Below are 16,476 nucleotides of genomic sequence, written 5' to 3'. Positions count from 1 at the left end.
ATCTCATGTAAATTGTGTTTAATTCCAGCCACAAAAAAAAAAAAAAAAAAAGTTCCTTCCAGTTGTTGAAATTTGTATTTAATGAAGGAATATATCTCTCTCTCAACTGTTGGCACAGAAGCTGTAGGCTTAAAAGCCAGGGAAGTTAGAGACAGGAAACCATCCTCAAGACTTTTACACAATTCCTTTGACAAACATGCTTAGGAGCTTTATCTACACTCCTTTAGTTCTTGATGTAAAAATCCAAGCTCATGTTCTCTTGGCCAAGTGATCTGAGTCATTTTTAACCCTCCAGGCTGGAAGGGCAGAAGCTGTGGGGTAAAAACCACCCCCTCCCTGGGCCTGGCTGCTCCTCCTGCAGAGCAGGGCAACACCACAATGATTTTAGGCACTTTCTAGTATGCAAGATGCGCAGAAGAGGAACATATTCCGGGCAATTCTCACTGTGCTTTGTAGGACTTTCATATTTCTTAATAACCTGTGATGTTAGATGTAAAAAATTGTCTTTTGAAACAACAATGAAACTAGGGGAGGAAATCTGGAACACTTTTAAGTCGATAACAACTTTACCTTTGACTTCAGGAGTATCAAGGATCCTACCTAGGGAATTTGCTATTTCCTAAAAAACAGGGTTAGGGGAAGGGGAGATAAAGGCAAGGAATCCATTATTTCTTTTTTAATGTAATTATATTAAAACAACATCCTGATGAATTCCGTGCTGCTTTAGAAACTGCTGCTTGAAGGGAGAACCTGTTTCTGATATTGTGGCACTGACGGACGCGTCTGCCTTACCTCCCATTTCATCACCATTTCATTTGGTTCGGAAGCTTCAACTCGGATGTTTTCTGGGTTCTTCTCTGGAGCTGGAACCACACAGGTGATAAGGTTAGTTTGCATATCCTGGGGTTTATTTGCATTGATTATTTAAATACCAAAAAAAAAAAAAAAGGATGCAAAAACCTTTTCTTATTTCTGTATTACTGAGAGTGAAAGACACCTAAATGCAAAACGTTCATGAGATTAATTACTTGGATCAGCAAAGCTGCTGTGACCGAAACACATTGTTTATGCAGTTTTGATTCCAAAGTGCCCTTGTTGGTGGGAGCCACCAGCTAACATGAAATTGTGACTTTTGGATTTCAAAGCACCAGATGTAGGGGGATTATGAGGAAGAGATTTTTCTCCCCATGGGGATAGTAAACAGAAGGTATATCATTAGTGGGACGCACACAGCTGAAAAGCTGAAGAAGGACCTGAAATTGAAGTAAAAGGGGAAAAAAAAAAAGAAAGAAAAATGCCAAGGAATGCAAATGCTGTGCTGAACAGTTGGCCTCTAAAATGACTTTCAGGGACACAACATTTTCCGTCACAGTCAGAAATGCAGCGTGAACGGGGATTTTTGACAAGCTTAGCGCTGCTGAAAGGCTCCCCATAAACCCTGGTCTCCTCCAGCAACTGCTTCTCCATCAAGGGCTGCGATGGGCTTCAAAGGGGCAAAATCAGCAGAGCTCAGGAAGGCGGTGCGCTAGAGGTACCCTGGTAGGAAACACCCTGCTAACCGCTGGCTTCGGCATCCCCGGGCTGCCACCGAGCAGCCACAGCCGCACAAGGGACCCTGACTTCTTCGCACCCCTCTGGAAGCACAGGAGGGCACTGTTATTCCCAGCAAAACGTGAAAGATATTAATATTCAGAAAACTACATGGCAGTGTTTACCAGCCGGAGGTGTTGCGTAGCGCAGCGATGGTTTACTCGGCTGGCTCCTTCCCACGGCGTTCACGGATACGACACGAAACTGGTAATTCATGTACGGGGCCAGCGCCAAAAGGGCTGTGGTGTCGTTCCCCGGGGCTCGGGTTAGCTCCTGCCACCTCCCCGGCTCCCACCGGTTCTCTTCAAACTCTATAATCGACTCTGGGGAGGAAAAGAAACACAAAAAAAAAAAAAGAGAAAAAGGCAGAGCCTGTATAAACGGCTTATGAATAGCAAGGATGGAAATGAACTTACAACAAATTAACCGTCATAGTAAAACTGATTAAGTGCGGCTGTGAGCAGGGTTTGTTTCTGCTAACAGCCGTAACGTGCCATAATGCTGAACGGGGCGAGATGATGCTACTAAAACCCTTCATACCATTAACAGGGCTGTTATGACTGGCCCCGGCTTTCCAGGATAGTCGCACACTCCGGTTTTGATTTTCCGAGAGCTGAAGGTCTTCTGGCGGATCAGGAACATCTGAGAAATAAAGAAGAAGCGTGAGGAGCGTGGTGAGCTATTTCTGTTGGTCTTGGCATATTCCAAAGGGCTGGAACAGCCAGTTCAGTGAAGGTGGTGGTAAAACGTCTTTTGATTTCAAAGTGGAGAACATTAGGAACGTGGGAATTGCTTTTAAAGATTCTTTTTATTACAGAAAACCAAGCTGCACCCTCTGGTCCTGCATTCTCCCTTACAAACGCAATATTCCTTCTCGAGTTCATTTCCATCTACTCTCATTACTGTGCTTGCAGCAACAGATTTTTCTTTTCAAATTAACACTAAGATCTATTTAATCATTAATAAATATTGACACTGCTCTTAGCAGAAAGTTCTATTAGCATCACTTGGATTTACTCCGGCGCAAACCAGAGTGGTAGAAGGTGACTCAGCTCCGACAGCTATTGAACGTGCCCTTTCAGAGTATGACTGAAAGGATAACATTCATTATCCCGGCCATGGGGATCTATATTAAAAGGAAACAAGAAAATTCATTACCTGCCAGCTCACCTAGTGCTGTCCAGAGAATAGAGCAGAGTCAGCTGGTGGTGGCTGCGGTGATAACTGCACCGCACCTCCCGGGGACAAGTGTGGAGCTATACCTGCCCTGAGCAGGGGACCACCGTGCTCCTGTCCCTGCTCACTTTTCGGGGATGCAGTCTTAGCCAGGGCTGAGGTTACCGACACCACCGACACAGGCTGCTCCCCCTCGCAGTGCCGGGACGGGGCAAGGGGGACATGCGCTGCACCACCAGTTCTCAACAGCAGCAGGGGCAGAAAAGGGGACCTGTGGCATGGGTCGTTTGCCAAATTGCCTGTAATTGACTGGGCGCTTTCAAATGTAGCGGATTCAGACTGAGAGATGTTTATTTTCCTTATGACAGTTTGCAGTCTGATTGCACTGGATTAGTTTGGTAACTGGAACGTACAGGGCCTGATGCAAAAGGGTGATTTCTCACCGCAGGGGGCTGACAGTAACCCCTCAGCCTTCCAAACTCACACCCACCCACACACTCCCCCTCCTTAAACATAGCGCTGGCTTTTCAAAATCTAAAAAAAAAAAAAAAAAGTACAGACCAAGGAAACGAGATCGCACAACTTTGGGTCTTTGACCTTCTCTCGCCCCAATGTCCCAACAACATTTTTTGGCCGACAATGTCATTTCTTAGAGGAAAACCAGCTACCTCGACCACCGAGACTGCATCTGTCATTGCGAAAGAAATTCATAGTGTTTGTACTGAATTTTTTAAATAACAATATTGAGTTTTCTTGTTTATCTCAGGGTACATCAAAAAGTTTAAAAAGTTATAGTTGGGTTGGGTTTTTTTTTTAGTTTTCCTTACCTTTTTTTTCCCCCCTATTTCTCTTGCACTTGGAAAAAATTAGGAAAGCGCAGTTTAACCTACAGGCATTTTGATGTTCTATTCTTGGAGTGTATCTGATGTTAAAATTCAGTATTTTAATTTAAAGACGGTGATGCTACATCTTAAAGATATGCACCCCTCTGTCATCGAACAAATACTTAGAAGTATTGTAATGGACTGTTTCTTTTGCTCTTAGTTGCCCATATCCTGATGTCTCCATCTGTGCCATAGTTAGTTCTTTCGCCACCTCACAGGTCTTTCATTGCAAAAGAAGCCTGAATTTTTCATTTGGAAAATAACAGATACGGTTAATCCACCAAGACCTTTCTTATATATAACAATCAAAGGGGAAAGAGCACAAGACAATTTTTCCTCTTCTGCAAATCACCTTTTTAAAAAGGAATAAAGTGCTTCATGAAATTTTCATAAGTAATGTAACGAATAGTCTGCAAACATTTTGAATTATACAGCACTAAAGAACACAGTACCATAAATAATGTGCATAGCACCTTCTTAATTCACTATTTACTGAAAAATACCATTCATTTAAAGTGTGAAAACAACCTGAAGGTCAGATTGTCTTAGTTCTTGCAGTCACTGCCACAAATAAATAAAAAGGAAGCAAAATGGAAATTAAAGGAAATGAAAATGATGCAAAACTGTCCACAAAACAGAATTTTAGCTATTGGCTGATGCACTCAGGTACATTTGCAAAGGACTGCAAATCACTCCACAAGTTCACCCCCTTAATTTCAAGTGGTCCTTCAGGAAGGGAGGCAGGTTGTAAGGAGGCTCACACAAGGTCAAGCTTCTGACGCCGCGGGTCAAGGCTTTTCTCGGCTGTAAACTTACTCTTTGCCCCTGGACAATAATTTATACTCAGATTCACAGAGATAACGAATCCTTTTAGGTGTTTAACTTTCACTGATCTTCAGAGGAGTTGGACATATAAATACCGGCTTAACATCTTTCTTCTTCAAAACATAGTCCAAGCGGTAATTCGTGTGCAAATCTCCAGTAGAGTGGGGTGAAGGACTGACCAAGGATGTCAAAGCAGAAGCAGAGCCATTCTTGATGCTACTACACCTCCCAGCCTGGGCGAGGTCCTACAGCCACTGCGAGTGACTCCTGAACTGAGAAAAACCGCTGCCTCATCTTAGGTATAACAAAGAGCTGATTAAATATAAATGAAACGCTTGTGTCAGCATCCCCACTCCAGGAGACACAAGGGGAGCAGCGCTGAGGTTAACGAGCGAGAGGTACATCGCACCTCTGTGAAATTGGGTTATTGAGGTTCCGTAACTGAACCGGGCAGAAGAAGCAAGTAAGCAGAAGTGCTGCAATGGCATTACTGTACTGCACGGAGCTGTTTGCGCACCAGGAAAATATCCTCTTACCGAGAACGATTAACTGCGACTCGGCTGTGACGCTGTCCAGAGAAGTGCTAGCCACGCACGTGTAAACTCCCTCATCCTCCAGTGTCACGCTTGATATGAACAGCGTATCCCTGTCCAGAATTATCCTACGGGGGGAAAAAAAAAAAAAAAAAAAAGTACATACAAATAAGGAAGAAAAAAACCTGTAAGATAAGCATATGACGGACACACACTGTTGTTCTCCGAAAAACTGTTCATAAAAAAACTTGGTAACAGGACATTTTGAATAACATAATTGCACGTTAGGCCTATTACTTTAAAATGTAATTGTAGTTGTGTTACACACTGCGCTGTAGACTATTATTTGTATTTTGTAGCAATTTAGCCTCCATGGCTGGAAGTTGGCATGTCTCTCTTGGTCTGAAAAGAGCCACATTGATACGCATCGACCGAGTGTCTGGAACATAGGATTTTGGCACATCATTAATGAGGCAAACACGTGGGATTTATGTCCGAATTTTTGAAAGGGTTGAGTAGAACTGAGCATTTCCAACCCACTCATGTGATGTCCAATGCACCAGGGGAAGTCGGCGTCAGCCCAGGCACACGGGCTCTGTTGCAGACATGGCATTTACTTGGCACTATCTCCCCACACTACGTGGCCTCAGCAGGATCTTCAACCTCTCCAGCACCGCGATATTTAGGAAACCATCTCTCTTTTGTGGTAATTAATAAAGACGTCTGATTGCCCACTGTGGGACCCTTCATATGGAATAAAGGCTGAGCTCCATCCCCTTAAGGTCAATGGTAACACAAAAGTAGGGCAAAATTCAGGCTGCCCTTGCAAGTCCTAAACTCATTTGTAGGAAGAACTCATTCCTTTTAATGTGTATGATTTTAGGCAGAATCCCAGAAATCTATTTTACATTCATTTTAACATTACAAGGACCTGTTTTGGCCAAACAGGTATAAAACACAGGAAAATAATAGTTCTCCTGAAGAGGAGAAACAAAACCCCAGTTGACTGCACTGGGGCTGGGGTTGTGTGTTTGGGTTGAACCAACATTTATGCAATATTCTGCTGTGATGGTGAGAGAGTTAATTAAAAATAAAATCATTTGCCATCCATGTCTCAAAACTCATATAGATGCATTTATATTTATATGTATATAAAATGCAGAACTATTCACATACTGCGTGAAGAATTCTTGCAGACATAAATTTGCATTTCAAGCTATTAAGTCTCATGTTTGTTGAAACTCATGCTCCAGCACCATCCAGCATAACTCAGCTGAGATCAAGGAAACTCTTGTTTCTTCCCAGCTTACCTGCCATCTTCCGTGCTCTTGACTGGCAGCTTATCTCCGTCTTTCCTCCAGGATAATTTAAAACTGTGTTTCAAGTGTGAATCATACTCAGACTGACATTTCAATAAAATCGAATGTGATTTCAACACTCGGGGGTTCTTCGGAGTAACAACAAGTTTTGTAGCATCTGATTGATCACAGAAAAACACTTTGATTAGGAGAGAGAGACTATTACATCAAATTCTCACCAAGCACTTCATATATATAAAAATCAACCTTAGGAGCAACGTTCATGTCTTTTTTTGTTATATATACAAATATTTCAAGTGAAGGATGGTTGTTTTTGAAATAGATATTTGCCAGGATTTAATTTTCTATCTTGAAACATTCTTTTTCAGTTCACTCCAAACCAAAGAGCTCCAGAAAAAAAATAAAACCACAAAAAAAAAGTCACAGGTGAAAATCCTTGTTAGCAGACTGTCATGAAATGGATGATAAAAAATATAGCTTGAATATGATTTTTATGTCCAATTGCCATGTGAAATAGGCTTTGGCAATGATCCAAGAAAAATTACAAGCTTATTAAAGTCAAGTGAGAAAAAATTATTGCAATCAAGTTTGTTCTTTTAATTGACTCTAATCTAAATGCAGAAGAAGATGAATAAGTAAGAAGAAAGACTTGGCTGAATTTCTTTTTACAGTGAAATGTTGCTCTGTGAGAATTTCATTGTGTATTTTCATGTTTATTATAACTGTAAAATTTACAAAGCAAAAGGGGGTGGGTGGAAACAGAACACACGAAAAGTGTTTCTTTCTCAAGTTTGTCACAGCAAACCTGCATCTGAGAATCTGAGTCCTTTTGAGAGGTCTGCTAATTGAGTATTTAAGTTTATTTTTTTTTATTGGCAAGCCCTACATCCCAAGTAAATTTGTATGCAACCCACTAAATTTAACCTGTGTGCTCAACAGAAGGTGTCCACTGCCATCACCCTCCCAGCGGAAACCCCCTCCTGCCCAACCAACAAAATAAATCCCTTAAAACAGAATTAGAGCACAAGGTACCTATCTGAAATTTATAAGTAAACGCATTTCAGTACTTTTTTTTTTTTCTCTATTTACAAATATTGGTCAAGTTGATAATCGGGCAAAGGCCCCCTGCAGAGCCCCTAAACCAGCAGCATCCCCCCAACTCAACCCGCTGCACTGTGCTTGGCATTCTCTGCGGTTATTAATTCGGTTTGGGATGTACCTTCTGACCAACAGGCTGGAAGTTGCTTTAGGGAGGAGGAAGTCCACGGCTGTGGGAGGTGCAGAGACCCCGTCTGGCTCAGCGAGGACCCCACCAAGCTCACGAGCACAGGGAGGGCTTTGGGCTCCCAAGGGTCAGCCAAGAACCTGCTCTGAGTGTAACAGGGCTGATGGCAAGGAGGAGGGAAAATCCTCTCAAGCTGATAAATTTAACAGATCTGGGAAGTAAACTGCAAGTTTTTGGTGGCTTATGAAGCTTCTTAAGTGTCAAGAACAAAGTAAACTTCATGTATGAGCATGGAGAAATTGCACAGAAAAACGGAGACAATGCTAACTGCTACATCTGTATGAGACCTCAGGTCTCAGTACACAGAGAATTTATAGCCCTACAGAATATATCTGTATCTTGGACTGAGTACCAATTCCTTATTTATTGAAAATTTTTAAATATAAAACCTTAGCAGATGTCAGAGGTCTTTCTATTCACAAATGAGACTTTACCTCTTATATCCAGATTAGCAGTGATTGCTCTTTTTCCAACAGAGTTTGCAGCCCAGCAAGCATACGATCCGGAGTCTTCCTTCTTTGTTTCTTTGATCTCGAGGGTGCCGTTCTTATTTAACTCATAGCGTAATGTTGAAAGTGGCTCTATGCTGTCATCCTTAGTCCTAAAGAGGACAATAATAATAATTATGGGTTATTTCTAGGGCTGCAGGAACTGTTTTTGCATGGTTAGCAGATATTGCAGGGGACACGGGAATTTTGGGAGCTGGTCTCGGATCCGCCACTGAGCAATCAAGCCAAGATTAACAAGTCGCTTTAATCACGTGCAGCAAATCGTAAAGGGGCGTAAGCTTTCTGCAGACCAAAACCACACTGACAGCACCTAGCGAGGTCTTTAAACTAGCCTGGCCGAGTCTTTAATCTATAGCTGTCATCTGCGATTTTATTGCACCTGTCAAGCGCTGGGACAATCCTGTGATTCCCAACCGTATGGAACCATTTCCAGGTTAATATGCTCTGTAAGTCATCGCGTTTCCACCTCAATAATGTGTCCAAACTTTAAAAGTTGCCAACATTAAACTAAGGCCGATGAAGCTGTAGCAGGATTTGGCTATGCACAGCATGGTTTGGTTTGATGATTATCCCAGCACTTGTCTCACACAGGTATTGAGGACTTTCATTAACCGCTGCCTTAAACCAGTTCTTCAGGGTTCTTGAAAGTGCATTTAAACACAGAATACTTATATTATATACAGCGTTGTTACAAATGTCTAATTTTAACACTGTAGAAATAATAAGCAGCACATTTTTCAGTGTTTAGGGAACCTGTATGAACTTGTTTCACATGAAAACATCAGTTCTCAGTGACTTACCATCTAATATCTGCCGCTGGCGAGGCAAAAATTTCACAGTGCAGGAAAGCACTGTAACCCACAACTGTGGCATAGTTTTCACCATCTGAGGTCAGAATTAAGGGAGCAATATCTGCAGAAGAGAACGCAAAATGAGCAGCACTACATTTCAGAACTGGGAATATAAATACTGTCCCTGCACCATCCCCTTTTCCAGCAAAGGTCAAAGGCTTAGCCACCTAATGGGAATATCACTGCCTTTTGGAACCAGTTGCACTGAGCAACTGAGCTCTCCTAAGCTTTACTGACAAAGATAACGGTGGCTGACTGCTGGACACGCCAGAACATGAAACATCAACGTGCTCCAGGAGAGAAAACAGACCCGGTTCTGCTTCCTCTAGAGAACTCTTTTATTAAGTAAATTCCCTTTGCTCCTTTCTTCAAAGAACACGCTGAGCATCACAGCTGAAATGAAAGATTAACAATACATTTAATAATTCAAAACCAGAGTTGTGGTCATAATTTAGCTCCCAGTGGTTTTAGTACATTTGTATTCAAAAGGTTTTGAGCCCAGCCACAGCCATGTTTTAAAATAAAGAATATATCAAAGCTCATGAGCACTTATGCTAACCTTATAATATTCCCCATGATAAGGCTTGTTGCATTAGTTTGGACAATATATTTCTTAAAATCTGGGGCTAATACAAAAGAACAGTGACCTGGTTACAATCCCCAAGCTGCTCTGAAGCATTCAGTCAGCAGAATGGGACACTTCAGTTTGATCTTTTCCCATGAACAGGGAAGGCCAGGAGGGTACTCACTGAGGACGTTCACGTTGGCGCTAGCAAGGATGGTGCCGTGCTTGTTGCTGGCCTCACACTGGAACACAGCACTGTCGTGAAGCTGAAGGTTGGTAAGGCTGATCTCTCTGGCAGAGATTCTCCCTCTGAAGGTCCTACCTGCAAAGAACCAGACTATCAGGAGATGGAGAAAACACGACGACTGTGGAGTTCACAGTCTCTCCTCACAGCTTTAAAGTCAAAGGCAAATGATAGAATCATAGAAAGAACTGTTTGGGTTGGGAGGGACCTTAAAGATCATCTAGTTCCCTGTGCAGGGACACCTCCCCCCAGCCCAGGTTACTCAAAGCCCCATCCAACCTGGCCTTGAACACCTCCAGGGATGGGGCAGCCACAGCTTCTCTGGGCAATTTGTTCCGGTGCCTCACCACCCTCAGAGTGAATTTTTTTCCCTAATACCTATTCTGAATCTGCCCTCTTCCAGTTCGGAGCCGTTCCCCCTTGTCCTACCACTGCATGCCCTTGTAAAAAGTCCCTCTCCAGCCTTCTAGGGTCCCTTCAGAAAGTGGAAGGCCGCTCTAAGGTCTCCCTGGAGCCTTCTCTTCTCCAGGCTGAACAACCCCAACTCTCTCAGCCTGTCCTCATAGCAGAGGTGCTCCAGCCCTCGGATCATCTTCGTGGCCTCTTCTGGACCCACTCCAACAGGTCCAGCACATTAGGATTTGTGTGTTCCCTCTAACTGGGCGCAACACAGGCACATCCCACCCGGCCGTCACCTAAAGGAGGACAATGGACCTTGTACTTACTATCGATGGGCATCCCGTTAAGTTTCCACTGAATGGTTGGCTCGGGGTTGCCAATAGCTTCGCACAGCAGCACAAGATTTGCTCCTACGCTGTAAACACCACCTTCGGGCTCCTTTATCCACCGAGGAGGCTCTGTAAAGAGGGGGACAGTAGCAGGTATCAGGAGCCACAGCGAGGACATGTCTAACCCTTGCTATTGCTATGATCGTCCAGGAGATGGCAAACGCTGCCAACAGTTCCCAGCCAGCTCTTAGCAGCCCACCGTGGAGCGGGATTGTATTTTTTGCAAACCGATGTTACAAAAGGTAAAATTAGCGTCAGCACCCATCAATCCCTGACTTTGTGAAATGCGAGCGTCAGGGAGAGAGTGTAGGGAACAGGCAGTGTTTATCCAACTGGAAAGCAACTGCAAAGCGGATGGAAGGTGAGAGGCTGGGGAAGGAGGTAAACCTGAACGGGCCGGAATTTTCACAAGGACCCTCAGACACGAGATTGGGGTCTGTGAAATGAGAAGAGAGTATTTCAGCAGCTCAAACAAGATGGAAATATCCATCCAGCTCCAATCCCTCTCACTAGGCAGGAGCACGTGGCTCCCACTGACTTGCCCAGGAGGTGCGGCGGAGCTCCACGAGAGGATGCAGCGCCTCTATCTGCCCATCTACGTGTGCTGGGGAAACGCATCGCGATTTTCGACAGTCTGGTTTTCCATCAGGTGTTCAGCTCAGAGGCTTATCTGTAACGTACTTAGGAATGATGGAACATTCTTTCACCGCCGGGGATGAGAGAACCATCATCCTGCGGAGCGGTCCAGAGGGTTGCCCACAGGGTGGCGGTAGAGGAGCAGCAGTGTGCTGCTGCATTCCCTGTGCTCTCCTCTTCCCAGCACTGCCAGCTAAACTGGGGTAGCTCTGGGGAAACCCTCTTCTCTGTAGAGCAGCCCCCGAGCATCAAGCACCCAAACATCATTGAGAAAACACAACCATGGGAGGGAAGCGAACTGATTTGGGGAAAAAAGCATTGATCTGATGAATGCTTTGTTCTCTACAGACTGCATGCAGGTCCCTGAGCCTGCCTACCCTTCAGTGGGCAGCCTCAATCCAAAACACAGCCTTGAATTCATCACTATCTCTCCCTGAGAAGCCACAAACTTCCACATTTTAATCCCAGACCTGACCCTACCTCTTCTGCATGTGCTGGGCAGATCACTGGGCCTCTTTCCCTATTTGGAAAAGATGAGCTAATGTATGGGAAACATGAAGATTCATTAGTTAATGCTCATAAAATGCTTTGAAGAGTAACAGAGCTGTTGCCTGGTAATACATCTCCAGATGTTATCAGTGTGATATGCTAAAACAAAGCATCATTGCTCATATTCACACAGATATATTAAAAAAACACCCCTGAAGTGGGATGCACAAGACCTTCTACACAGTAAAGCACCTGTGAAGAGTGTTAAGTAACAGCCAAAGACTGAAGAAAAATTCAAGACACCGAAGCTTATCTAAAATTATAGCATCTTTGCATTTCCTTCACATAGCACAGATCGCTTCTACCGCCTTCCTCACCGCAGTGCTGGTTGCCCTCCCATAGCGCAGCGCGTGACGTGACCGTACTTGTTATGCTTCTTTGTATTTGGCTTCAGGAAAAAACTCTGCAGGTGGCAGAACATTTTGGTTTTGCAGATCATTTTCCTTCTATCTCTCTCTCTCTCTCTCATATACATCATGCTTTCATCAGGAAAAGACAGGTCAAAGGCATGGAGGTGAAAAGGTTTGCATCAGTCCTGATTAATTTGTTTTTTTTGTTTGTTTGTTTTTTTTTTCCCTCTATGGCTGCCACAAACACTGTACTTAAGATATTTCCTTGTTTTGGAGGAGGTGAGACATCAAGCAGAGACTGAATCCAAGCCACCCGATGGATCCCTTCCTGGTTTCATCTGTGCATACACCCTGGAAGCGACCTGCAGATACATTACGCCACTGCTTTCCTTCCTCAGCACGAGAATTGCTGTGGTTGCCCCAAGAAAGTGATGCAGCTGCGAAGCCAGAGGCAATGAGATTTTGCCAAGTAGGAAATGTAATTTCACGGAAAGGCTGAAGAACCTCTTTTCTGTGGGGCAGATATGCTATACTACTTAGAAGTATATAAAATATAAGAATAACAAAATATACACTTTTTTTTAGTAACTACAAAACCCAGTGATTGCATAGTCAAAGAGTTAATCTCTGTGAGCAATACAGTATGGCAATTATTTCACTGCATAATATATTCTTCTTGGTAAGAGTTATAATTGTGGGGCTCCTGTTTAAGTGATTTATGTCTTTATGGGGTTATAATGACAGGTCCAAAAATACAAGGGATCTAAAACGGACATCTCCTCCATCTTTCTTCAACAGAGCAGGATCATACACACCTAAAACACCCCCGATGGATCCAAACCTTCACCACAGCCTCCTATGCTGTTTGCAGCAGCACTACGCTGTTCTCCGTGACTAGAACAAATTTCTAACATCTAACCAACTTCTCCCTTGCTGCAATTTCAGTCTATTTTATTATCTAGACTTTAGTCTATTGTATATCGCATTATGCCCAGGGAACTTGGTGAAGAAACTTTGGTTCATCTGAAGGCTCCTATGCATTCCCCAGATTCATTCTTTCCTAATTTAAAAATATCTATCTTTTCTTTTTTTTTTTAAATGCCATGTTTTTGAGCTCTGTAACCGCCCTTGCTGCTTCCTCCTGAACCATCTTGAGTTAACCCCAGCCTTGATGAAGTGCGCGATGTCAAACTGGTTACCTTACACGAGGCCTTATCAGTTCTCAGCAGTCTCTCTTACAACAACACTTCTCTTTATAGTTTCCAGGATGACTTTTGCTTTTTCTGCAAGACTAATATTTCCAAGCCACGTTCAGCTGGCGACCCAGTATATCCTCCAGACTAGTCTAACCAGACATTTTCCATCCTGTGCTTATAAAGCCAATTAGTGCTGCCTGATGAGAACGGCTTTGCGCTTGTGCTTACTGAAGCCCATCCTTTTTATTCCAGACCATTTTCCCAATTTGTCAAGATCATTTCAAATTCTCCTCACGTCTTCCCAAGGGCTGGCAATCCATCCCGCTTTGGGGGCATCACCGGCAGCTTCGGCGGCAGTTCCCACCTTGGGGTCCGCATCCCCGTTGAAGCAGTTTTCCAGTGAAACACAGAACCGCAGTTTGATCCTGATTAAACCAACCAGCCATGTTTCTGCCTCACATTAATTTCATCTATTTTATTTTTCTCTAGCTGAGTAATGAAAGTATTATGCGATTTAACTGCAAAGGCCCTTAGCTATTATATCATTACTATAATTAATCATTATATTGTAATAATTATTTCTATCAAACTCAGTCTAGAAGCCTCAGTCAAGATCAAGGTACCATGAGATCAGCTGCTGAGATAGTGACAAGGTTTTGAGGTTATATGTACATTTTATATTGGGTTTGGGGATTATATACAACAACCAAATAAACAAACATTTGAAGAAAAGACAATTTGTGAGCTTGCTTTGCTTTTTTTTTTTTTTAATAATTCTCTCTCATTCTGATAACAACAATGGGGATTTTGTGCCCGTTGCCATGTTCCAGGCTACACCTTTCCTTGCAAAGAGAGATTAAAATGCTCAAGCAGTCAAGCAATTTGCTAGCTGAATATTTTCATATGCTTGGTAATAATTGCCTGAATCTTTGCCCTCAGACTACTGTAGGATTAGCAAGTGGGCTGCATGCAAATATCATTAATTAAGACTGTTATTTAGAAGGCTGGGATATTACTTTGAGATCCTCAAATACCAGAAAGAAGAACAAAAAATGTGACATAGTGCAGAAACGATAGCAAAATCCTGATTTATACATCAGTACTAGATTGAGAATGGTTGGCGGTTAATAACTGAGATAATTTTTCTTCCACATTTAATTTTCTTCTCCCTGCACGCATTCTTTGAGAAGAGCCTGTCAGGTGCGAGGATGCCCTACGTCAGCACAACCTCCCTGAAACCTACCGAAATTAATGCTCACTTCCACCAACTCAAGATGTGCCCTTGAGTGCGCGCACAGGAGTTGCTGCAAGAATGATGAACGCGCCCATCTCTGATTAATGGTAGTGACATTTTCTGGTTAGAAATTGTAGAAGGCGACAGTGTTTGGGCTCAATTTTACCTTGATACCCTGCTTGTGAGGTGACTCCTAACAGGAAGAATTCCGGCTAGCGACAGCAGCCAACATTAGTTACACATACAGAAAATTAATTCAATAACAACGGCAAAGCATTTTTTACGTTGCAATGGCCAGAGTGGGATTATTTCCTTTTTTTTTTTTTTTAAAGTACTTGTTTGCTAATGAGCAAGAACAACGACTTGCCGGAAAGCTTTCCTCCCTCTAGAGACTGGGGGAGAAGGGGGTCAATATTCTGAACTGCTTAATTAATGTTACTTCTCCGGTATTTTAGTTTTTGCAGCTCCTGCAATTTCTTTGAAGGTTTCAATTTTTACAGCCGAGAAAATCATAGCCAGATTGTTAAAATATTCAGCTACAGCAGAGATGCTCCAAACCATCTGGAATGATTTCTAGGAGTCAGCACTTCCCCTCCATCGCAGCTGAAGACTTGCCATGCCCTGGTATCCCCCTCTGCCACGCTTCCAGGAGGGGAAAGAAGACTGTGAGACACAAGGTTGTGTCAAGTGGATGGGGATGATCCATCACACACTGGGAGAAAAGGCTTTTCCTCAGTTGACGAGTAAATACCGAGCAGGTAGCTGAAAGCGCCTTTCCTCCCGTCAGGACTCCTTGTGACCACGGAGTGAGAAGAAGCACAGATAGAAATGAAGCAGTTGGCAGACTCCGACAGTTTAATACCGCCTGTGATTTTATTTTTTTTTTTTAACTCTGCAGAGCAGAGGCTGGAACATTTTTCATCAGTAAAGAGAAAATGTTTTCAGCAAGTTTTTCAGCTGTGCTTCAGGATTCTCATCTTGTAGCTATTTATGGGCGGCTGAAAGAGTTGCAGTAGCAGTGATACTTCTGCAGGGCTCGCTTGTCTCCGCTAAGTCTCGTTGGAGCTCTGCTTTACTCCTGGAAAAGAGCATCTGCTCCTGCCTCTTGTGAAGGGCTGACACCTTCAGGGTTTGGGGAGCAGGAGAAGAGAGGACGGAGGATGGAGGGAGAGCAGGCACCAGGTGCCTCTATCTGCGCTCTGCAAGATGCCTGTTTTGGAGGTATCTTGGCTGGCTTCATTAACCTGCCTTCTTCTAGCAGGAACATAAATAAATGATGAGCAAACGGGTGTGCAAACATACCAGGTTCTCCGTCTTGCTAGCCCAGCACAAGCAGCCACCGCTCACCCTGTTCTGCCTCCACAGGGACGCACCACCCTACACACAAGTGTATGGTATGCACGAGCGCAACCCTAAGACTATTCATGAATGCTGCTAGTACAGTATCGGCCATCCTTCCAAGCACACAGCCTAGGGTGGGAATGGGCCTGGGATACTCAGTGGGATGACAAAAAAAGGGTCATATTTCAGTTTATTTTTAAACTGCTAAAAATTAGTAGAAAGTTGGGGTTTTTTTTAGCTTTGTTTCATAAGTTTTTCTGTTCCCTTGCAGGGGCTATAGAAATCGCTCTTAGCTCGGGTTGTCCCTACACAAAAACGATAGCAAGGGAGCACGTGAACAAGAGGAAGAGAGGGGTGCTATCACGTTTGCTAACTCCATTTTTACAATCCTCCCCTAGGCGTTCACTTTTTGTGGAAGCTAAAGAAAGGAAATTGAGCTAAATGTACCTCTGATCTGGCCCAGTATAGCCATTTTCACATTCTTTAAGAGCAAGTAGAATAATTAGATTTTTTGGTCTGACATTCAGCTCAATACGAGACATTTTATCAATATCTCCACTTGACTAACTCACATCGTCAGAGTATTGGATCTGCTCACGTA

General features: G+C 43.4%; 1 protein-coding gene across 1 annotated transcript in view; it reads right to left on the bottom strand.

Moving 5' to 3' along the window:
• Positions 1–16,476, bottom strand: part of CHL1 (cell adhesion molecule L1 like) — a gene marked incomplete at both ends in the record, with an annotated part of 56,556 nt that overhangs the window by 17,845 nt on the left and 22,235 nt on the right. Inside the window, 9 exons of the mRNA XM_082487980.1 lie at positions 793–863; positions 1,716–1,913; positions 2,131–2,232; positions 5,012–5,136; positions 6,319–6,484; positions 8,047–8,213; positions 8,922–9,033; positions 9,722–9,859; positions 10,507–10,638. Coding sequence (XP_082344106.1) covers positions 793–863; positions 1,716–1,913; positions 2,131–2,232; positions 5,012–5,136; positions 6,319–6,484; positions 8,047–8,213; positions 8,922–9,033; positions 9,722–9,859; positions 10,507–10,638 — 1,211 coding nt within the window. The remainder of the gene's footprint in view (positions 1–792; positions 864–1,715; positions 1,914–2,130; positions 2,233–5,011; positions 5,137–6,318; positions 6,485–8,046; positions 8,214–8,921; positions 9,034–9,721; positions 9,860–10,506; positions 10,639–16,476) is intronic.

Source organism: Vanellus vanellus, assembly GCF_965231255.1.
Source record: "Vanellus vanellus genome assembly, chromosome: 9".
NCBI lineage: Eukaryota > Metazoa > Chordata > Aves > Charadriiformes > Charadriidae > Vanellus > Vanellus vanellus.
Note: the sequence above shows the minus strand (reverse complement) of the source record. Positions and strands in the feature narration are given on the sequence as shown.